The sequence below is a fragment of the Puma concolor genome, chromosome A1, assembly GCF_028749965.1.
Source record: "Puma concolor isolate L17-30 chromosome A1, mPumCon1.1.hap2, whole genome shotgun sequence".
Taxonomy (NCBI): domain Eukaryota; kingdom Metazoa; phylum Chordata; class Mammalia; order Carnivora; family Felidae; genus Puma; species Puma concolor.
In genome coordinates, this window is record NC_141667.1 from 61,303,070 (window position 1) to 61,326,097 (window position 23,028).

Here is a 23,028-nt window from a genome sequence, read left to right on the forward strand (position 1 = left end):
TCTCTGGTCTATTTTCCCTTTTGTACAAAATAAATCTGTCCAATTCCTTTGTCTTCTTGTAGAAAGCACAGACTTAGCTAGCATTTTTCAAATTCTGTGCTTCCTTTTGCCAGACTCCCAACAGGACAAGGAATGTTTTATCTGCTTCCTGAAGGCACTGAGGCAGCTGCTTACCAGAAAGACCACTAGACTGAGGGTCAGGCCACCTGAGTCCCAGGCCTGCCTGTAATTAGCTGTGTGGCTCTACATAAGTCCTGTTCTCCACTGGGCCCAGCCACTCCCTCTGTAGAATGAACACAGTGGGCTATGGGCCATAATAGCATTCTTAGCCAGAGCCCAGCTTCATGCGGTGACAGTGGATGCAGTGTTCTGGGGAGAGGACATCCAGAGTTCCTCAGACTCTCCAAGGGGTCACCGTGACCCCTCAAACATAAAACCCAATTGGTTTGGACCTTCCCTGAGGCCTTTTTCGGGCTAATAATTGATTCTGAAATCTCTTTCCTTCTGTTTCACCAGTGGGGACTTAAGTCTATAAGAAAAGCTATTTTTTAAAAATGTCTTAATGTTTATTTATTCTGAGGGAGAGAGAGACAGAGAAAGAGAGAGAGAGTGAGCAGGGGAGGGGCAGAGAGAGGGAGACAGAGGATCCCAAGCAGACTCTGCACTGATACGCAGAGCTCAATGTGGGGCTCAGACCCACAAACCGTGAGATCAGGACCTAAGCCAAAATCAAGAGTCAGACACTTAACCGAGCCATCCAGGTGCCCCTATAAGAAAAGCTATTTTAAAGCTACTTTAGTGTAGACCGCTTAGGGGAGGGAGTTGGGGGAAGGCCCTGCTGTGGGGGTGATAATAGTTAATGACGGTATGATCCGTGAACTGTAGTCCATGGGCCAAGTCCGGCCCACCATCTGTTTTTGCAAATAAAGATTTATTGGCACACAGCCAAGCACAACTGTTCCGATACCATCTATGGCTTTTTTTGTGCTACAAGAGCAGAGGTGAGTGGATGCGCTGGAGGTCGTGTGGATGGCAAAGTTGGAAATATTTACTATCTGACCTTCATAGAACATATCTTATGTGCCCTCCCCCTGCTGCCACCAGCGGGGATACTGGCATCTTGTTAGAAGCCTTGCTCGTTTTGGCATTGTGTTAGTTCCTTATTACAAAGGTGCTCTGGAAATTTCTGTAAGGGTGGGAGACGAGCCCACACTGTACTCACAAAGGATGACCAGCCCCCGTTGTCTTCTTCATGGCTTTCTGTGAAAGGAGATAACACCATCATCAGTACCAAAGGAAGCCTTTAGCAAAAAAGCCAGAGCAGCACCCCATCTGATGTGTTCTCACCCCCCTGTCCATCCCAGGCTTCCATCCTACCTTCGATGTACCTGGGGGTTAGTTTAGCATCAGCTCTAGAGTTTCTACCTGAGCAGTTCATTCTACCAGAGGGAAGAAGTTGTTCTCAACCTTTCACTACGTAACAGTCACTGGGGACCCATCCCTAAAGCCTCTGATTCAGCAGGACTGGGTGGGGCCCAGGGATCTGCCCTGTAACATGGTACAATTTAACAGTTTAAAACTGCTTTAAAGACCCAGAAGCAGGGGCACTGGCTTCACTCAGGTGCTCAGTCAGAACCTGGGTCCTCCTATGCCTCGCCACAGAGTTATTCATTTTAGATTTGCAGAGGGTCCCAGCTCAGCAGGGGCCAAAACCCAGGTCCCTGGCATAGTAAGATCTCTCCTGCTCTCCATTTGGACCCAAACCTCTCTCTGAGTGAGAACTGCCTGGCAGGCAAATGAGTAAGACCAGCAGACAGAAGGGAAGTATCTGTCACCTCCCAACGCATCACTCTTAGCCCTGACACCTTTACCTGTCTCTTCAGGAAACCGCTGGACTTGGGGTCTGCAAAGGCAAATGGCATTGGGTTAATGGTGCTGCTGATGTAGGGGCATTTCCCTCTTCCCTCAGTCCAGCCCTACAAGAGCAGCTCCCAGCAGGGGGGTATGTCTCCCCACCCAAGACTGGTGTCCTTGTTGCTTAGCTACCCGGGCCAGGCTGCCCGAAAATTCTGGAAACGATCAAAGTCACATTGGTGGTGTAACTGGGGGCTTGTGACTGTCTGACTTTCCAGGGGAAGTTTCCCTGAAGTCCCAGACCCAGGGGCAGGATGTAAGTCAGAGAAGGGAAACTCTCCATCCCTTCCTGGGCACCAGCTTCAAGCCCCTGGGACTGAAGGAGTGTCACATATCAAAAATTCGGGCAAAAACAGTCCTGTGCCTTCCATTTAAGGTTCAGCTTGGGTTTGGAAATTCTTTGGGTTTCGTCACAGTGACACTGGGCCCTTGGCTTCCCCACTCACTTGCGTGTGAAAATGCTCCTTCTTTCTTCATTCTTGTTGATTTCTTGACTTAACTTACTGAGAATCCTAGGAGATGAATGACAGATAAGGTGACTAAATCATCCTCTGTCCCTCCAGCCAAACCTTCCCATGAGTCTTGGAGTTCCCTTATCTGCGTAATCTCGGACATCCTAGCCAAGCATGACCAGCCTCCTCTGGCCTCCAGCCAGTCCCCTTTGCAGGGGCCTCTGCTCCTCACTTCCTCCCAGAACTTGCCAACTTCATCCCCTTGCAGTCGCTGCTCCTGTGCCCGAGGCCCTCTGTGCTGGCTCACCTCCTCAGTGAGGCTCAAAGACCCTCTGTGAAGACTAGTCAGCTCTCACCTGGCTCCCCTTCTCTGAAATCCTGTAGCCTTGCCACCTGGACATGACTACCGTGTACTTTCTTGTCTCGCTGCTCCTGGGGCTGAGGTCCCCTGACACTTGGCTTAATGTCCTTGTGGTGATGGCAGGCCTCCAGGAACCCTCGAACCATCTGATACCTGGAGGAACCAGCTGCTTGTCACAGAGCTTGACGGGAGCCCTGGTGAGCTGTTCTTTGGCCTGTATCTCCTTTTATTCTCCCCTCTCTGACTCCTCAGTGGCATGGATTTTCATAAAATTTGGAGAAGCATTTCCAGTCAGGGCACATCTTGCAAAGTGGGAGACTCCTTGATTCATCCATGTCCCGAGACCAACCTCGGCCAGGAACCTTGGAGATACTCTTAGTCCTTGGGGGTTGGGAGCTAGCAAATCCTCAAACTCCAGAACAGAGAGGGCTTTCACGAACAGGACTGCACCTCCAGCACACCCTAGCGGTAAGTGTCCAGTCTGTGGGGTCTCTCAAATCTCCAGTACAGGAGACTCCAGCCTCCCTTTGCACCCACCACTGAGACCAAGAAAGCCCTCATTAGTAAACAGGCTCAGTATTTCTGAGAGATTTGGGGACAACTGGGAGGAGCCTCAGAGATGATCTAATTCATGTCATTTTTTAGATGAGGCCACAGGGGCACCTGGGTGGCTCAGTCAGTTGAGCGTCTGACTTTGGCTCAGGTCATGATCTCGTGGCCTGTGAGTTTGAGCCCCGCGTCGGGCTCTGTGCTGACAGCCCAGAGCCTGGAGCCTGCTTCAGATTCTGTATCTCCTTCTCTCTCTGCCCCTCCCCTGCTCACGCTCTGTCTCTCTCTCAAAAATAAATAAATAAATTTATAGATGAGGCCACAGAGGCTCAGACAAAGGAAGGGATTGGCCAAAGGAGTGGGTTAGTGATAAAGCCACCCCCTCCCAGAAAACACATCTGCCCCAGAAGCCAGGCTCCCTAATTACCAGGGCAGCATATTTTTAACATCCCACAACCTTGTGTTAATTTTCATTATGCTACAGGCTTCCCAGGAGCCGACACGATTGAGACTGTGGCCCATCCGAGAATGAGCTAGTATCTACATTCCTTCTGTTAAGTGACCATCTGAAGGTAACTAGTTTGGCCTAAAACAAAATAGCTAAGTTGGCAAAGGTGGTCCTTAGCATCCACTACCGCCTGCTTCCCTCATCACGCCCCCAGTCTCCCCAACCCCCACTTCTCTGTGGTCCCAGGACACTGCTGCTCTCAGCCCTTCTCCCTCATTAGAATGACAGGATAAATTTTATAAACACACTGGGGACTTAAGAGGATGGAGAAGGAGAGAGGGCAATGTTCTGTCCTCTACTGTAATGTCACTGTTGGGATTTCACACTGCCCGGACTGGGGAGATGCTTTAAAGCAGGGGCGGGGACTTCACAGTGGCCTCCTGATTACGCCACGCCACCGGAGCACTTGTGACACTCTTCTTTTGTTTCCTCTACCCGATTATTTTGAGAAGCTGATGGGAGTCCCTCTCCACCCTCGTCAGACAGGTGGGACGGCTCCCACAGAGCCACAGGGGGAGGCTTGCTGGTACCCTGCCTCCTGGCCGGGTCCGGCAGTGGTGGCCACAGCAGCCACTCCCACGCAGGCACACCTTCATTCAACAATACGCATTGAGGGCCTTCAGAGTGCCAGCACCTCTGCTGAGAGCTCAAGAAGCCTCACTGAATAAAGCAAAGGCCCATGATCTCACGGAGCTTACGTGCTAGTGGAGAGGGACGGATAAACAATGAACATTTAAGGAAGTGAAATTCTAAGTATTGTGTATAGATACATGCAAGGGAGGTGGGGGCTGGGTGAGGGGGCAGGAATACACGGGTAGGGTGGGGTTGCAATTGAAAATGAGCAGGCCTCCCCACAGAGGTGACATTTCAGCAATGATCTGAAGAAGGGGGGACTAGGCCGCCCCTCAAAGTGCCCGTCTAGCAGCGCTTGGTAGGCTCTGACCAGCCCACATAGCTGCTTTGGTCCTGAAAAGACCTGCTCTCTGCGGTGTCTCTTCTCACCAGTATCTTTAACAGCCAGGCTAGAGGCTTCTGGGGCTCTAACTGGCTAAGGAAGGAAATGTCAAACCGCAGGCCCTGACAGAAGAACTGCGAAGAGGTGACAGAGAGCAGAGCAGGGCCCGCCCGGCCGGCTTGCAGCAAAACATGGGCTCCCAGGGTCCTCCTATTTTGACAGGCATCAAAGGGCACCTTCCAAGCCAGCCGGGACCACTACTGAGGGGCGGGTGGGCAGGTGGCAGTGCTGACGGACAGGGCAGGTGCGTGGAAGCTGTGTGTGAACCTTCAAAGTTGTCCCCCACTCTCACACCCTCGGAGAACCACGTGACAGTGAGTGGCCGGAGGTGACTCATTCCTCCTCCTCCCCACAAATGCCAGGCCTCACTCAGCAGCAGGGCTGGGTGGCGGGTAGACATGTTTCTCTCTGCTTTGCCTTGTTTTAGGGATAAACTGGCTGCTAAATTGGGGCTGAATCGTCTGACAGGAAGTCAAGCCTTGTAGCAAGGTGTTTCCAGCACAGTCGCAGCCCTAGGTTGCTGTGTGATAGGGGCCAGTCTTTGACTTCTCAGCCACAGGCCTTTCCTGGTGATGTTAGAAGACAGAGTGTGGGTCTTTGTCCCGAGTCTGACTGCAACGTCCTGCCCCATAAGCAGTGCCTACTAGATGACCACGGCAAGGCATTTGTCCTCCCTAGGCTCCAGTTCCTCAGCAGCAAAATAAGAGGGATAGCCCTGGTTAGGGAATCCCGACCAGCTTGACTGCCAGAATTACATGGGTGCACCTGCTATAAACACAGATTACCAGCTCACTGTAGACTTAGCCTATCAGAGCCTACATGGGGGAGGCCTGGGAGCAGTGATACCAATGAGTTTCCTGGGTGACTCCTACAGTCTCAAAAGGTCGTGAAATCAATCTTGTTATTCTTTGTATTCTTGGAACTTTGTTTTTAATTTTAAGGAGGAGGAGGAGAAGGATGAGGAGAAGGAAGAAAGGAAGAGGGAAAGGAGGAGCTGGAGGAGGAGAAGGAAGAGGAGGACATGGAGGAGGAGATAGAGGAGGAGGAGATGGGGGAGGAGGAGATGGAGGGAGAGAGGAAGGGGGAGGAGGGAGAGGAGCTGGAGGAGGAGGAGATGGGGGAGGAGGAGGAGGAGGAGATGGAGGGAGAGGGGAAGGGGAAGGAGGAGATGGGTGACGGGAAGATGGGGAAGGGGGAGGTGGGGGAGGGAAAGATGGGGAAGGGGGAGGTGGGGGAGGGGAAGACGGGGAAGGGGGAGGTGAATGAGGAGGAGGAGGCGATGGGAGGAGAAGAGATGAGAGAGGATGTGGAGGAGGAGAAGGTGGAGGAGAAGCTAGATAAGGAGGAGATAGAGGAAGAGACGGAAGAGGAGGAGAAGGTGGAGAATGTGGAGGAGGAGGTGGGGGAGGAGGAGGAGGTGAGGGAGGAGATGGGCTCCCTTTCAATGGTCCCTTGTGCTTTATCAAGGGTAAGTGGAGGCCCACTCCGGGTTTTGAAATCAACTTTGCTGGTCACAGAGAAGAAGGACAGTATAAAAAGAAAGGCAGGCAGAAAGGGCAGGGAGGGAGGAAGCGGAGTAGGACGAAAGTACCAGATCCCATAGAACACAGGAAGAGGAGACGTCCGTCCAGGAACAGTCCCTCTGTGTGTCCTATATTGTGGCAGGTGCTCCTGTGGCGTTCACAGGCTTATAATACAAATGCATTTGTTTGCCTCAGCTCCCTCAGGAAGAACTTGAGAGAGCTTTCTCTCTCTCTTCCAGGCCCTCCCACAATGGAAGCCTTGCTCCCTCGACTCTGATTCCAAAGGGCACACTGGTGCCTCCCAGCAGAACACATTCCCAGGCCCAGAACAGGAGAAGCCTTTTTGCTCAGCTCTGTCCTCTCCTACGGCCTCATCTCCAGCTCTCCGCCTATGTCACTGCCTGCCTGTCCTCTGTCCCCGTGTCAGCCCCTCCCCCAGGGCACCCAGCACACATTCACACTCTCCCTCTGGCTCTTGCTCTGCTTTTCATCCTTCTTTTTAAATTTTTTTTAATGTTTATTTATTTTTTGAGAGAGAGACAGAGTGTGAGTGGGGGAGGGGCAGAGAGAGAGGGAGACACAGAATCCAAAGCAGGCTCCAGGCTCTGAGCTGTCAGCGCAGAGCCCGACGTGGGGCTTGAACTCATGGACCGCGAGATCGTGACCTGAGCTGAAGCTGGTGCTTAACCGACTGAGCCACCCAGGCACCCCTGCTTTTCATCCTTCTTCAAAGGATGTCCCACTTCTAAGGGTCTTCCTCCTTGAACCAAGAGCCAAACCTCTGGAAGGTCTGTCCTCGTAACTTGAAAAGCCAGGTGTGGGTCCTGGGACTCAAGAAGGTGCCTTTTGCCACCATCTCGGGCCTCAGGAGAGAATCACGTGTGGGTGGGAAGCAAAAGTTGGAGGGCCTGGCGTGGTCTCCCCGCTTCTCAGCCTTGGACCCCCCGATAATTTTACATGTAGTATTTTACTTGGGCTTCACAATTATTTTGTGGTAGGCAAATTAAATTATTCCCATTTTTACCACCCAAGAAAGTGAGGCGCTGAGAGAGGCACTTGTCAAGGGCTACGTGAGCAGTTTTTTGTTTTTTTTTTTTAACAAAGTAATCTTTTTTTTTTTTTAATTTTTTTTTTTAATGTTTATTTATTTTTGAGACAGAGACAGAGCATGAACGGGGGAGGGTCAGAGAGAGAGGGAGGCACAGAATATGAAGGAGGCTCCAGGCTCTGAGCTGTTAGCACAGAGCCCGATGTGGGGCTCGAACTCACGGACCGTGAGATCATGACCTGAGCCGAAGTCGGACGCTTAACCGACTGAGCCACCCAGGCGCCCCAACGTGAGCAGTTTTACTGTGGGGCTGATCTAGGAAGTCAAGTTTCTGTACTTGCTTTCGGGGAGAAGGAGTGACGTCAGTTGAGAGGAGGCCCTTCTCATGTGGGGAGGACTGGCTACCTGGTCAGGGAGGAGCCAATGAATGTGAGAGGGAAGGAGAAGGGCAGACAGCCTGTCATCCTGGCAATTCTGCTGAGGCTTGGTCACATTCTTTAAGGAGCACAAGAAGGCCTATTTACCGCTGGGTCCCTCCCTCCGGCCTGCCTCCGTCCTCTTTCCCTGTCCGCTGTATCTTAGGTATGCTGTCTCTGCTATGAGGAGACTGACAGCTTCATCAGGAGGGTGGACGAATAAACAGGTATTACCGCATCACCCCTCTGATGGGATCTCAGCTTTTTCCCAGCCTAATTCCACTATCGGTAATGGGTACAGTGGGAACTCATGATATAAAGAGACTCATCCAACACCTATCTGTTGCATACACCGTGACCCCCCTCACTCCCTTCTCCTTATCTTTTAGTTTATACTATGGATTTAAATATAAAATTCATAAAATTTTAAAAATAAACTCCAAACAGGCATCATCAGATTTTAACCTGTCTTCTACTGATTTAACCAGATAATGCTTAGCTATGCCATGGGTCTTAAGCCCATCCCTATAAGGGAAGCTTTGTTGTTTTATTTAAAAACTCTCCTCCATTACAGCATCTAGGGTGTCTCTGGGAGAAACTGTCCAAGAGAGTAGCTGATACTGTATTTGCAGACAAAGCCTTCCTCACCAGAATCTGCCTTCTTACAAATCCATTTAATAGAGTTTTCTTTTTTCTTTTTTTTTAAGCATGGGAGAAGAAAATCAAGATATTCAGAGGAGCATAATCTTGTTTTGGTCTGCTGTACATAAACACAATTTCTTTCCCATAGCCCTTCAGGGTAATGATTATGGCAAATGAACCTATGTACAAGGGAATGAAACAAATCAGCATTGAATATCTATATGCATCCAGGGCACCACCAGGCAGCTTACATGGGCTGCCTCCTTTATAACCCAGCAGTGCCTGAGAGTTAGTTCGTTTCCCTTCTACAGATGAGACAGGCACAGAGGGTTGATGGGATTTCCCCCAGGTCCTATGGCTGGTGGGAGGCAGAGCCCACTTTGGAACGTGGCTCTCCCTTGCTGCAAAGTCCATGCCTTTCTAGTCTCTAATCCTCCCCCTTTCATAGGATAGAATGATTAGTAAAAACAGAATGGTACTCATTGGGATTTTCCATAAAATAACAGGAATAGCTAACATTTCTTCAGGGCATATTATTATTTCCTCTAACCTTCCCACTAACTCTTTGAGGTAGGCTTTATTATTATCCCCATTTTACAGATGAGGAAGCTGAGGCTCAGGGAACTCAGATAACTTGTCCACAGACTCACAGCTGGTGAATGGAAGAATTGGGTCTCAAGTAGTCAGACCTCAGAGCCTGTACTTTTACTCACTAAGCTCTTCTGTCTGCCTGTTCATACCTAAAATTATAACCTTTAAAAGAGTGAGTCGCACGGTCACATTCCTTTATTTTAGAGACTGGGAAAGTGAGAGTAGACTAGGGACTCTTCCCAGGCACAGAGCTCATTAGAAGTAGAACTGGGATTGGTGCTTCTTATACACGTCTGCCAAGAGGGACAGTCACGCTTAGAATCACCACATCAGGGCAGCAGGGACCTTCCCTAGATGCCTCCCTCACTACTCCCCATTCACCTTCGTGTTCCATGGGCAGGTCCATAGCTTGTCTGGGGCACACATGCACACGTTGGAGAGGGATTTTGTTCCAGTTTTCAAATAGCTAAAGAAATACCCCAGCCCTACCACACCCGCAGCGTGTGAGTGTTTACAATCACTAACCGAAAACCACTTCTCACCCCGCCTCCTTCTCCAGGCACTCAGGCATAGCTCCAGACATCCACTGAGCTCAGCCTTAAGATAAAAAAGGATCTTCCAAGCTGAAAGGGACTTCCTTATCTCTTTCCTTCCACCACTCTGATTAAATCCCCTCTGGCCTGATCCCTGCGTCTTCAGGGGCCACAGCCCTCGCTGAGGCTCCTATCTCGTTAGCAGGGTCATGTCCATCACCCCCTAGCTGGCTGTCATGCCACAGGCTGGGCCCTCCATCTTTCACACTGGCTAGAGAAAGCCAAGACACCAGCTTTACCTTCGCGTTCTCCCTGTTGCACTCGCCTCCACACCCCTCCTAGGCTCCTTAGGATAGCTCACAGGACCCTTCTAAACTGTGACTAGTCACTGCAGCCTCTTTGTTTTGTGTGCCCCATGTGCATGCCCCAGTTGCTCTGGCCCACTTGTAGATTCATTAAACTCCCTGGTGCCTGTGCCTTTGCAATATAGTCCCCATTCCTAGAACGTCCTTCAACCCATTCTTTATCTGACCATTCCTGGTGTATGTCAAGACCCAACTTAGCTTTCCTGCCTTCCCAAAGTCTTCCCTGAATGCCAAGGGGAAAACGACTCCTGCCCTCCTACTCCCAGTGAACGTGCCCATGCATGTGCCCCAGCACTGTTAATCAATCATGGTATGATTGCTTTGTATATCTGACCCTCCCACTAGAATGTGAGTGTCCTGCAGTGGGGATTCTGCCCCTTATGTATCTATAGCCTGAGTAATTAACAAGGGTCTGACGTTAAATCGGCGTCTAGTAGCAGTTCATCAAATGAGTGAAGTATTAGTGTTGCATGGGGACCAGGAGATGCAAACCCAACTGCTCTCAAGGACCAGGTATATATATATATTTTATATATATAATATAAATATTATATATTTATATATTATATATATATATAATATATATAAAAATATATATTGCACAAAATACATATTGTATAAATATATACTATATATATTGTATAAATATATACTATATATTATATAAATATATTGCATAAATATATTTTATTACATATGTTTATTATGTATACTAAGAATATATTACATAAAACGGAGATTTCTAGTGCCTTTTGATAAGTTCAAAGATGGGACATCATCAGGTCCATACGGACTGGCACGGAGTGGCTGCAGCTCTCTCGGGAGGGAAAATATTCCGATTTTCCACAATCTCCACCACTCCCTAATTCTTCACCGACAACGCGGCTTAGTGCTTTTGACACCATAATTGTGCTATTATGTTTGTGATAGTGGAGAAATATTTCTTCATACCCATATTCTATTCAAAGGTGGTAAAATGAAGGAGAAATTGATAGGACTTTGTATGGCTCAAGACGGCCCATTTTACACATTTATATCACCTGCCTGGCTCGGGTAAGCTTTTGAGTCCGGAAGACCCTTGCTAGAGGGATGAAAACACACGACGCAAAGCGCGTGATGCATCTTCTCCCGTCTGCACCCACCCCAGACCTCAGTAACGCGTCACGCTCTCCCTTCCTCAGGATTCTTCTCAGTACAGTGGCCCCGGCAGCCATTCCCAAGCAACAGGTAGCGACAGACAGAATGATGTCCGTTGCCGCTCTTCATCGGGTCCAACTCTCTCATGGCCAAGAGCTGGAGACTGTGGTCCAGAAAACTTAAGCAATCACTGATCTGATGATGACGCTCTCGTGGAACGGATCTCGTGACGCCGGTGCCCAAGCCACCCCACAGGGAGAGAGGAAATGAAGACGTGGCTCACAGTCAGGCTTGGCTTTGGCAAGAGCTGCCAACACACCAACTGGGCTGGATCTGTTACTTTTTTTTTTCTTTCAACTTATCACGTATCACTTCTCTCTCCTGTGCCCCGCACTTGCCTCTATAGCCTTCCTGTTCACTTTCCTAGTTCAAACCAACCGTGACAGATTAACTGACTCAGCTATCCCTGGGCTACATCCCATTCCAGCCTCGGTTCCCCAAAACACTCAAGGAATCGGGGGGAGTACTTACGGCACCCGGAGCTTAGGGAACTTCTGGATGTCATTTTCTGTCAGGTTCTGAAACGAAGACACGGGCAGGTTACAACCCACAGGAGGGGCCTTGGGCCAGGTGAGGAGAGGGAGGTGTGAAACAGGGAGTCGTGGGCCTTCAGCTGAGTGAAGGGTACACCTCCCCCACCTACCCAAAGCCCAGCTTCCAGATGTTGCGTAAAAACCTGTGGGCCTGGTGTTGCTGCATCTACGTTTTCAAAGGGAATCCCCAACTCTGGATTTTAGGTGAAATTTCCCGAGTTCGAAATATCGACAAATAACTTTAAATGAAGCAAACAAACAACCACGCACCGAGAGAGCTAAACTGTGAAGCCAAACCACTCGTCTCGTGAGCCGAATTTGGCCACCCTGTGACCTCTTGCCTAGGCTCTTACCCCAGACTTCAGGGTCCCTCTCAGTTTCCATATGCAGGAGCTGTGAGAAGCCAGCCTGGAGAAGGAATCTGTGCCCTGATACCAGCAAAAGCCTCTCTCATCAGGGTTAGTGGTAGGATTCAATAAAGAGGCTTTCCTGAGGGAACAGAGAAGGGAAAGGAGAAAGGAACTCATATTTGTGAAGAACTGACTCTGGGCCTCTGCCTTGCTAGCACCTCGATTAATCTTCACATCAGTCCTGTGATTTAGGAAGTATCAGCATCCCCATTTTATAGGTGAGAAAGCTGAGGCCCTGGGATGTTGAGGGAATTTTAGCTTGTGGGTGATGGAGCTGAGACTGGAACCTTGCCCTGTGATATCTGTGATCGATTTTCTCCCTGCAAATTTCTCTCTTCCCACATCTGATCCCTTTGAGGGACCCGCTGGCCCATGCTGGAGGGGAGGAGGGGGGAAGGGTAAGAGAAGAAGGTGCCCTGGAGGGAGGAGGAGAGGCAGGGTGCCAATACTGGAAACAGAAAAGAGGTGAGCACACTTTCCATGGGATGAATGCTGAGGCAGAGAAGGGCATCCACTGGCATTCTAACTGAGGCTAGAGAACCGGGTGGTTACGGTGGAGGCTCTGAGTCAGGCTGGATTTGCATCTTGGTTCATCCACTTAACAGCTGTCTGATTTGGGGCACACACTTAGGCTCACTGAGCCTCAGTTTCCTTCTCTGTAAAATAGGAATCATTATACTAATAAGAGCCACCTTTCAGGGGTGGTGAGCACTGAATGAGATGATGCGTGTCAGGTGCTTGGCTCACTGCTTGACACGCCCTATATGAATAATAAACCCAATGTGAATAATTTGTGTGAAAATAAATAATAATTAGCTGGGGTCTGGCTGGCTCTTGGAGGTTTTTGCTTCTTCTGCTCTGGGCTGGGAGCCTGGCAGGTTGTTTGCCGCCTATGGGTAAGCATTGGGCACGCTCCCCTTTGAGCCCAGTGGCACAGGGCCTGGGGCATCTTAGCAATGTGTTTATTGAGCTCATCTGCTCCAGCTCTCGGACCCAGGCCCCTCAGTAGACCTGGCAGTAGGGTTGGGGCCGGAGTTTGCCCAGAGTCCTGAGACAATCAGGCTTTTTTTTTTCTTTGCAAGTTTTTATTTAAATTCTAGTTAGTTAACATGCAGTGTAATATGTAAATTCAGAAGTAGAATTTAGTGATTCATCCCTTACATATAACACCTGGTGCTCAACAGGACAAGTGCCCTCCTTAATACCCATCACCTAGTTAGCCCATCCCCCACCCGCCTCCCTCCATCAACCCTCAGTTTGTTCTCTATCATTAAGAGCCTCTTATGGTTTGCTTCCCTCTTTCTTTGGTCCTTTCCCTTATGTTCATCTGTTTTGTTTCTTAAATTCCACATATGAGTGAAATCGTATGATATTTGTCTTTCTCTGCCTTACTTTGCTTAGCATAATACACTCTAGCTCTCATCCACATAGTTGTAAAGGGCAATATTTCATTCCTTCTCATGGCTGAGTAATATTCCATTGCATATATATACCACAAATTCTTTATCGATTCATCACTCAGTGGACATTTGGGCTCTTTCCATAGTTTGGCTATTGTTGATAATGCTACTATAAACATCTTTTTGAGGAAATTACATACTGCTTTCCAGAGTGGTTGCACCAGAGGCTTTTGGTCAAGCTTCTTAACTTCTCTCTCTTTTTTAATTTTAACATCCCATAGGCGCCTGGGTGGCTCAGTTGGTTAAGCCTCGACTTTGGCTCAGGTCATGATGTCACGGTGTGTGGGTTTGAGCCCTGCATTGGGCTCTGTGCTGACAGCTCAGGGCCCAGAGCCTGCTTCAGATTCTGTGTCTACCTCTCTCTCTGCCCCTCCCTCCCCTGTGCTCTGTCTCTCAAAAATGAATGAATGTTAATTTTTTTTTTTAATTTAAATTTTAACATCCCCTGTGCATTGGCTTCTCCTCCCTCTCAGGGATGTGCCAAGACACATGTTCAGAGCGGCACGCAGAATACAGGACTTCCTGGGGGTCACCAGAGAGCTGGGGGCTGACCACTGACTGGCCAACGTGAGGATGTAAGCTGAGGGGATCTGAGGAAGAATGTGAAGGAGAAGGTGGATGTGAGCATGGCTGGAGACACAGAGGAACAGGATATCAGGAAAGAGAAAGGCCTTTAGAACAAGGACAGAAACTGGGCAGAAAGATGAGAGATATTTAAACAGGATTTTCAGAGAGTTCTGCTGCATGATGTAACCCCTCCTCTACCTCCTTCTGAAGCTTCCAGCAACTCTGGGTTACCTGTATGATCACTTATGGTCTTGCAGGAGTGTGATTATGCGGTGAGTGTGTCCTCACCATGGCCCCTGCCTGGGGAGGCGACGTGTGGACACTCCTGCCCGCCTGCCCAGTATCCCCTCTCTCTTGCTCCCTTACTGACTGGACCTGGATTTTGTTAGGGGCAGTAAATGTGCCGAGTCCAAAATATTTAACATCCTACACTTCTTTGGAGGTGGCGGAAGTCACAGGACTCAGTTGTGGCCCGTGAGATATAACCCGAAGTCTAGGGGGTGGAACTTCCAGAAAAGTTACTAGTTTCCTGAAAGCAAGGGGAGGCGTTCCCCACACACTTCTGCGCCTTCTACTCTTTGCCCTCCCCCACTCCATCCTGCCTGGAGTGTGGATGTCAGGTCTAGAGGTGGCATAGCCAACTTACAACCAGTAGGACAGAAGCCACAAGCTTTTTCCATGACTAGAAGGGGCCTGTGTTCTGGGTGACTTCTTTCAGCAACTCACCGGCCCCGAGAGCCTACTCTAGATTCTTTATCACTTGAGAAAGATAAAGCCCTATTTGGTTAAGCCACTGTGGTCAGGTTTCTGTTACAGGCAGCCACCGCCTTCCCAACTGACATGGGTTCCTAACACATTTCATCCTCTTCCTCTACCTTCTGAAAACATGGCACCCCTTCCCCACCAGACAAGGTCCTACTCTTCTCACTGGGGAACCAAAATGGCAGCAAAACAGATTCAAGGGACCTACTAGCTCCAACAGTGAAGAGAGAGACAGAGAGACAGAGAGACTATGGCCTTCCACTTTTGCCTTCAGTAGCAGAATGGTCCTGGATATTATAAAACCAGGAAAGGTATATGAGAAATTAGGACTCCGATCAGAGCTCACACTGTACACAGAGCACCTGGGGTAGAGGGTGGGTATCAGCAGAAGCTGTCTCTAAATACCCCAGTTATGGGACCAGGAACCAGCTTCTGCTCCTTGCTCTGCTGATTCCTAGTTCCCTTCTTTCCACTTCCTCCTGCTCCCACAATAAACAGAACAGCAGTCTCCAGGGACTGACAGGTCCTGGATATGAAAGCAGAGGAGACAGAACTGCTCAGATACTCTCTCTCAGCCACGGAAACAACCCTGTCCTAGTAGGCCTGCAGTTAACACAGGGAGTGTTGCAGGGACTGGAAGGGACTGTCACCCACCGTTACCCAGTCCAACGTGCTCATGCTCATGCTCATGCTTGAGAGGAGAGAGGCTCAGAAAAGTCAAGTGCTTGCTCAAGGTGACCCAGAGCATCAGGGCTGTAAGCAGGACCAACCTCAAAGATGTGTTACTCCCTTCCACTCACACTGATAAGTCTCAATCTCAGTTCTCAGTGCTGAAGGCACCAGAAGGAAATACTTACATATAGTACTAATGTGCAAAAGTGACAACAGAACCCCAGGTATTCCATGGTTCAAAGCTCAGTATGAAGAAATAACATTGTTAAAAACTCATACAGTATTGGGGCGCCTGGGTGGCTCAGTTGTTTAAGCATCTGACCTTGGCTCAGGTCATGATCTCACAGTTTGTGGGTTCAAGCCCCAAGTCAGGCTCTGTGCTGACAGCTCGGAGCCTGGAGACTGATTCAGATTCTGTGTCTCCCTCTCTCTCTGCCCCTCCCTGGCTCGCACTCTGTCTCTCAAAAATAAATAAACATTAAAAAATTTTTTAAAAACCCTCATGTAATGTTAGAGTAAATTAAATGTGTACTTTAGTCCAATTACTAGGTATGTGACTTAGAAAATTCACATCACACCTCTGTACACATTCACATCACACCTCTGTACATGTTTCCTCAGTTGCAAAGGGGGTGGTTAGAGCCTTCCAAAAGATACTTTTTTGCTGTAAAACCAGCTTCTGGAAAGCAGAAATCACATCTTAGCCACCTCTATATTCTCAGAATGTGGCATGGTCCAGTATGTAAAGGGAACCGAAGAAAATGCTTGTGAAGTAAATGAGTGGGTGAATGCATGCATGATTTAGGTGAAGCAGTGTGTAAATATGTCTTACATGGCACATGAAAGCAAAACTCAGACCAACAGGACACAGTTTGGTCTCTGCATGAAACTTAAGAGCTGCCTAGAAAGGGCAGATGACCATGCATAGTAGTGAGCTCACCATCACTAAAAGAATTCAAGCAGATGTTAGTGGCAGGGAGGCAATATAGGAAATGGATTGGAGTGCTGAGTGGAAAGCCAGAGCACGTGACCTCTCTGGCCCCTTCTAACCCTGAAGTCTCATGGCCCAGTCCCCTCAATGCTACTGACCACGCCTTGTGAAGAAACACAACTTACCTTGCCCCCCTCACTCCAAATCCAAATTGGGAACATCTACCCATGAGACCTTTGAAGTCTCGTTCCCGCTTCTTTTTGAAGGGTGAGGAAACATGAGATGGGAAGGGCTGGATTGGTACAGTCGGGTCTATCTTGCCTATAGACAAAGGTGCTATTTCAAGAGAAATGCTCAGACCACCTTCCGGCAACTCGCTACTTGTCAGAGGTGCATCCCTTTCTATTTAATGGCTTCGTTGCTCATGTAGAGCTGCATCTTAGTCTTACCCTTAAAGCTCTTTGCAACACAGTGGAGTAGAGAGAGCCGTATCACATGTGTGTTTAATTGGCAAAAACCCAACTATGTGCATTTGGTAGAGAGAAAGAGGGATGGAATGAAATAATGAGGGTGATTCCACACTTTATTCCACTCAGTAAGTATATACTCCGGAATGAGAGACGGGAAAAAAGAATCTTCCGTTCTCCCATGTGGTCTTTTTTCCCCTTAGACTTGTCTAAGTATGCACGGCATTTGAATAGATTTTCAAGATTGGGGGGAGGGGGGCTATACTTGGATTCCTCCTTCTACTTTGACTATAGAATGTACCTTGGTATCAGTGAAAGACTGGGAGGTATCCTGAATAATAGGATCCCAAGAAGTGATGACAGCAAGGGTCATATAAAACCTCAGAAGAAGGCAAAGGGCTGTGTAGGGGTCCTGAAGACAGGCATTGACTCTGGGCATCCCCAGGAACAGGGTAGACCGGCTGGCCCTGCCATAATTGGTTAAAGTGTGGAACAGCTTTGGTCCCAATGTGTCAAACCGGCCAGCACTTACCAAAAACCGCTGCCCGTCGATGTGGTGCTTTTTCACTGCCTTTTCACAGTCCTTGTAGTTCAGCTGCAAAGAGGAGAGGAGAGTGCTATCAGCAGCAGGCAGGCGTATGCCATTGGTTCCCCTTGTTTGCCTGCCCCTGAAGCTTAGCAATTTGTGGTACTTGTGGCTAGCCAGACCCCCTTCCCACCCTTCCCCCCATGATCGAACAGAGGGGCCCCATCCTTACCTCAACCCTGCTTTCACTTGCCCCTTGGGAGTCTCTGAAATGGAGAAATTGCCTCAGTCTAAGGTTTAGGGGCCAATCCCTACAGAAAAGGAGTGACCTCAAGCCTATACGGGCTGTGGCCACATGTCCCTCAGGCAGGTAGAGAAGAGGTCAGAAAGTGCATAAATAGCATCCATTGTCTTGCCACCCAAAGGCAACCTTGGCAAATGTCGCAATGTGCTTCCTACTATGCTTTGTTCTGTTTTAAAATGTTTATTTATTTATTTAATTTTGAGAGAGAGAGAGAGAGAGAGAGAGAGAGAGAGAGAGAGAGAGAGAATCCCAAGCAGGCTCCACACTAGCAGCGCAGAGCCTGATGCAGGGCTTGAGCTCATGAACTGTGAGATCATGACCTGAGCCTAAATCAAGAGTCAGAAGCTTAACCCACTGAGCTCCCCAGGCACCCCACAATGCTTAATTCTAAGCATATTTCTAAATATAACTGAGGTTATAATTCATACTTAATCTTATTATCCTGTTTTTTTCTCTTAAAATTACCTTAAAGTGATAATATAGGCCCTGCTTCATGTTCTTGCAAACTTCTTTTAAACAATTATTTTATTAAATTGCTACCATATTGCTGATCATTTAGGTTGCTTACCAGACTGCTGTTCCAATAATGGTACTAGAAACTGCTGGTAATTATTGAATGTTTGCTATAGGGCAGGCACTCTTCTATGTATTTAAACCAGTCTTAAGTCTTTAACCCTCACATCTTCCAGATGGAGAGTCAAAGGTGAAGACACTTAAGTAACTTGCATGAGATCCATGGGTAGCAGGTGGCAGAGGGGACAATTGGGCTTCAGAACAAGGCTTTAATGTCTCTGTTAGGAATGTTCTCCTTTTTGTTAGTAACAGTATAACTTATAGCCAGTGAATACATTTAAGTGTATCTTAAAACACCATCCAGATCAAACTGTAGACGATCATGGACATCATTTTGCACACCTCTGTTTAAGATAGATTAAGCTGGATTCTCAGAATAGAGCTCTAATATCAACAGGAATTATCTTGGTTGCTTTCCCCAAAAGTCACATTAATTAACAATCTTATCAGTTTTCTGTTTCACCTTGTCTTCGACAGCATAAGAATTTGCATTTGAAGTATCTCCAAATGTGACATTTCAGTCTGGAGTATTTAAGGTTAAATGTTTGCCCTGGAGAATCTTCTGTTCTCAACACAAGCGTGAGACTCACAATTTGTGGCAGCCTTCTTTTGGGGGCAAATCATGGTCTTTTTTTTTTTTTTTATGGTCAACCAATCTAAAAAGTGAATATAATTTTTGTAGCCTCTTGGCTTGAAAGGGTGGGGTAAATGTTAGAAAGCTCAGAAAAAGCTGATTTAGAGGTCAACATGGAACACAGGCGGCATCTGAGGCACCCTGAGCGTCCTTTCGATTTTCACACAGAGGGGAAGGGTAGTTCTTACAGTATTTGACTGCCTTTATTTTATCATTTTTGCTGTCGTTACTACCAGATAAGCTCTGATTTTGCAGTCTGCTGACTTCGGCTGTATGTAGACAGACAGCTCTGAAGACTAGGCCTCCCTAGAAGTTTGATTCTGATCTGTTAGTATCTGGGCTTGGGAGCTAGGATCTGTATTGTTAGCAGGCACTCAGAGGATTCTCATGAGCACCTAGCTTCGGTAGGCAGTGGTCTAGAGCAGGTACCTTGTGTTGTAGATGGGACAACTGAGGCCCAGAGAGGGGAAGGGATTGGCCTAAGGTCCCACAGTGGGTTGGGGACTCAGCTGGGATTAGAACTCATGGCTCTGAGCCAGTGTCTCTCCACTGCATTCCCAAGGGGTGCTTTCCTGCCAATTCAAAAAAAATTGGAGGGGTTCAAGAAATCCAAAACATGACCTCTGTCCTCAGGAGCCTATATTCCAGACAAAGGATGAGCTACACATAGCTAAGACAGTAAGACACAAAGGCCTGCCAATCTGCATGGGCCTCCCCAGCTAGGGTCCAGTAAACAGAGCAGGAAAAAAGGGAATATCAAACATGAATTGACCCCTCAATCAAGCACAGTTGAGTGCTTCACACGCTGTATTTCCTTTCATTCTTTCAACAATCCCATGAGGGTAGTTATTGTTACTATCTCTATTTTACTGATGAGAAAGCTGAGACACAGACAGGTGAAGTTACTAAAGGAAGGTCACCAAGCTAGCAGGTGGTAGAACCAGGATTCAAACCAAACTGTCTGACTCCAGAGCTGGCTGGGAGGTGTCTCCAATGGGGTCCTAGCCCCCCTGCTTCATTAGAAATTGCACTGCTCATCAATCCTTTGAACAGGATATCTGATGACGAAGACCCTTCCCCAAATGACTCCATGGTCAGTTCACTCAATATTTTCTCTCTGGGGGGAACTGAGATGCTCAGGATTTGAAGGGTGTCCATCTGAGTCCGTGGGGGGCTGGGACTTCCTGGATCACAGATTCCCACCATCAGTTTTTGCTTTTTGTTTTATGTCAGGAGAAGGAACCTGTCCCAGTGCTGCAGACACATCCCAGGTCTGGGATCTCCAAGAAAGAGCCTCTCTCGTGCCCTAGCTCAGGCAGACGGCCATCTTCCCGAATCACCCCTGACCTGTAATCCATCTCCCTGCCCTAAGGGAAGATTTGCCCATGGATTCTCCTGTTGCCCAACGGGGTTCTATATTTCTCTTCACACTGAAGACGGGGCCTGTCCATGCATCTCGGTCTGTTTCCAGGATCCTCTCACTAATTCTCAATTATTGTCTCCTGTCTTCGACTGAGCTAACATGCAACTTTATAGCATCTTGGCACATTTTATCTGCTTGCCCCAATGTATTTGTTCTACGTTTAAGAAAGACGTTTAGAAAAATCCTTCAAAAGTCAGTTGTCCCAATCATCTTTGCACCCACAGTGCTGAACACCTAAGTTTACTGTGACCTTTTGGAGAAAAGAACAAAACAGCAAATAACAGGATCTATCCCACCATGCCTGGTATCTTCATATCTTTATTCTTTAGGTTGAGGAAGAACAGTTAGCTACTATATAAGCTCCATGTGTCTGTGGGTCCTGGGAGCTCCATTCCACCCCTCAGGAAAAAGAGAGGTTGGCTTATATGACCTCTAAAGTCTTGACTTTAAAGTCTCATCTTTACAACCATCTGGACGGTCAACTGAACTCCATCCCAGCCTCCAGGGACAGGGGTATTAGAAGCTCAGACGTCCCTTACAAGACTTCTTACCCCTTGAACAGGGGTAGAGAGTCCCCGAGTCGTGTGGCTTAGGGTCTGCGCCAGCAGATGTCTGACCCGTTAGCCCCCCCGCAGATGACCAAGCACAGGGGTCCAGGGCTGGAAGGCAGGACAGCAACACTCAAGTCCCAGGTCTGCCGCAAGCTTGGCCTTTGACCCTGCTGGCAAAACTCTCCCTCTCAGGGGCCTCAGTTTCCCCAGCTGTCTCAAGCAATCACAACCTGGAGCCCATAGCAGTTTTTCCACCTGCTTCACAAGACCCTCCTAAAGCTCCAAAGGGACTCTGTTCTCTGTAAGGGTGTGAGGAGCCCTCTTTCAGGTCATGAGCAATGACTGTCCAGACGCCCTCTCTGGCATTGCACATCCTTGCCTCATCCATTCCTCTTGCCCTGCTGTGTCTTTCTCCCAGGCTCGGGGCTCCACTCACCCCTTTCTTTTTCTTTTTCTTTTTTCTTTAAAGATTTTTTAAATGTTTTTGTTTTATTTTTGAGAGAGAGAGAGAGACAGAGAGACAGAACACAAGTGGGAGAAGGGCAGAGAGAGAGGGAGACACAGAATCCAAAGCAAGATCCAGGCTTCAAGCCATCAGCACAGAGCCTGATGTGGGGCTGGAACTCACAGACCATGAGATAGTGACCTGAGCTGAAGTCAGAAGCTTAACCAACTGAGCCACCCAGGCGCTCCTCCATTCACCCCTTTCTAGCAAGCAGCCTTGATCTCATTAGTGGTTACAGTCGTTCTGAGTATCGAACATGGATGCTGAAGCCAGGCAGGTGTGACTGGAATCCTACCTGTCACATGCAGTCCCTGGGGCTTTGGGTTATCTAACCTCCCAGAGCCTATTTTGCAGCTGAGAAAAGAGGATAGCAGTACTGGGGAGTGTTAAATGGGACAGTGCCTACAGAGCACAAACATGAGTGCTGGTGCTGAGTAAGTACACTTCCATCTGAGGGCCCCCCTTCTCCCCAGAACTCATTGCCAGGAACACTCAGTGGATCTACATAGCACCTGCTCAACTTGGAAGGCTGCCGCGGGGTTGCAAGTTCTTCTGCTATATTTTGTCCCTCTCATGTTCTAGCTCCTTTTTCAAGCTCTGCCCAGCCCGCCAAGGGCAGCCAGCCTCACCACCAACAAAACGGCAAGACTCACCTTCCTGAAGTAGTCTGCAAGGTTGTCGGGGTCCCAGGCCAGGACGTCTGAGCGAAAGGGCACATTCCTCAATGCCATGGCTGCTCTCCCAGGACAAAAGTCACAAGCTGAGCACGAGTGCTGCACCCATGGACAGAGAATCCCAAATCTAGAGCATGCAGGTGTCCTTGGCTCTTCCAACTTCCAGTTACCGTCTGGAACACCCTTGTTGGAACAGACCTCTTTTCTGCTGTAACCAGATCCCAGAGAGCAACGGCTTCCTCTGCGAACAAATATGGTCTCTTCTCAGAAAACGACTCAGCAAGTTTCCTTTACCACTTCCTCTGCTAGGCTCTAAATAAGTAAACAAGGAAGCCTAGCTCTGGTGGCTGGAGAGGTAGAGAGCGACAAGGTTGGTCATCTCGCCCTGGTCCTGGCCACTCCAGCCCTGTGGGAGGGATGGTGAAAGGCTCTTAGACTCCTGTGAGTCCAAGCGTGTTTCCATTAAAACTCCTGGCCCTCAGATGTTTATACCGCAGTCCTGCGTGGCTGGGTCTTTGCAGATGAAAATCTATTTTGACGGTTGGCCTAAAATGTAGATAATCTCCCACAAAGGCAAACTGCCTAGGGAAGGAGCATGGCTTTTTAATGCTTTCTGACCATCCCTGAGCCTCTGAGAAAAGGATAACATTGACATCCCTTCAGCTGCCTCCTTACAGTTACTAGAGGACTCTCTGTGAGTGAGTCGGGCAACCAGGCTTAACTTCTGATGTGATTGTTCCCACGCTGTGCAACTCACACTAGGACTTAACAATCTAGGAACGTCAGCCTTCCATATCCATAAAATAGGAAAACAGAGAAAGTGTTTCCTATACACATAAACCTTAGATGCAGGTAACTAAGGTTAATTAAGGGTAACTAAGGAAAAAAAAATTAGGAGCAAAAAGATAATGATAGCTGCTGA

The 23,028-nt window shown here is 48.4% G+C and overlaps 1 protein-coding gene across 1 annotated transcript in view; it reads right to left on the bottom strand.

Annotated features, from left to right (window-relative positions):
* LCP2 (lymphocyte cytosolic protein 2) overlaps window positions 1-22,374 on the bottom strand; it is a 46,113-nt gene extending 23,739 nt beyond the window's left edge. The window contains exons 1-6 of the mRNA XM_086713326.1: window positions 22,086-22,374; window positions 17,449-17,511; window positions 11,586-11,632; window positions 2,361-2,426; window positions 1,872-1,903; window positions 1,223-1,260 (exon numbers count right to left, since the gene is read on the bottom strand). Coding sequence (XP_086569452.1) covers window positions 1,223-1,260; window positions 1,872-1,903; window positions 2,361-2,426; window positions 11,586-11,632; window positions 17,449-17,511; window positions 22,086-22,163 — 324 coding nt within the window. The 5' untranslated portion in view covers window positions 22,164-22,374. The remainder of the gene's footprint in view (window positions 1-1,222; window positions 1,261-1,871; window positions 1,904-2,360; window positions 2,427-11,585; window positions 11,633-17,448; window positions 17,512-22,085) is intronic.
* Window positions 22,375-23,028: the final 654 nt, after the last annotated feature.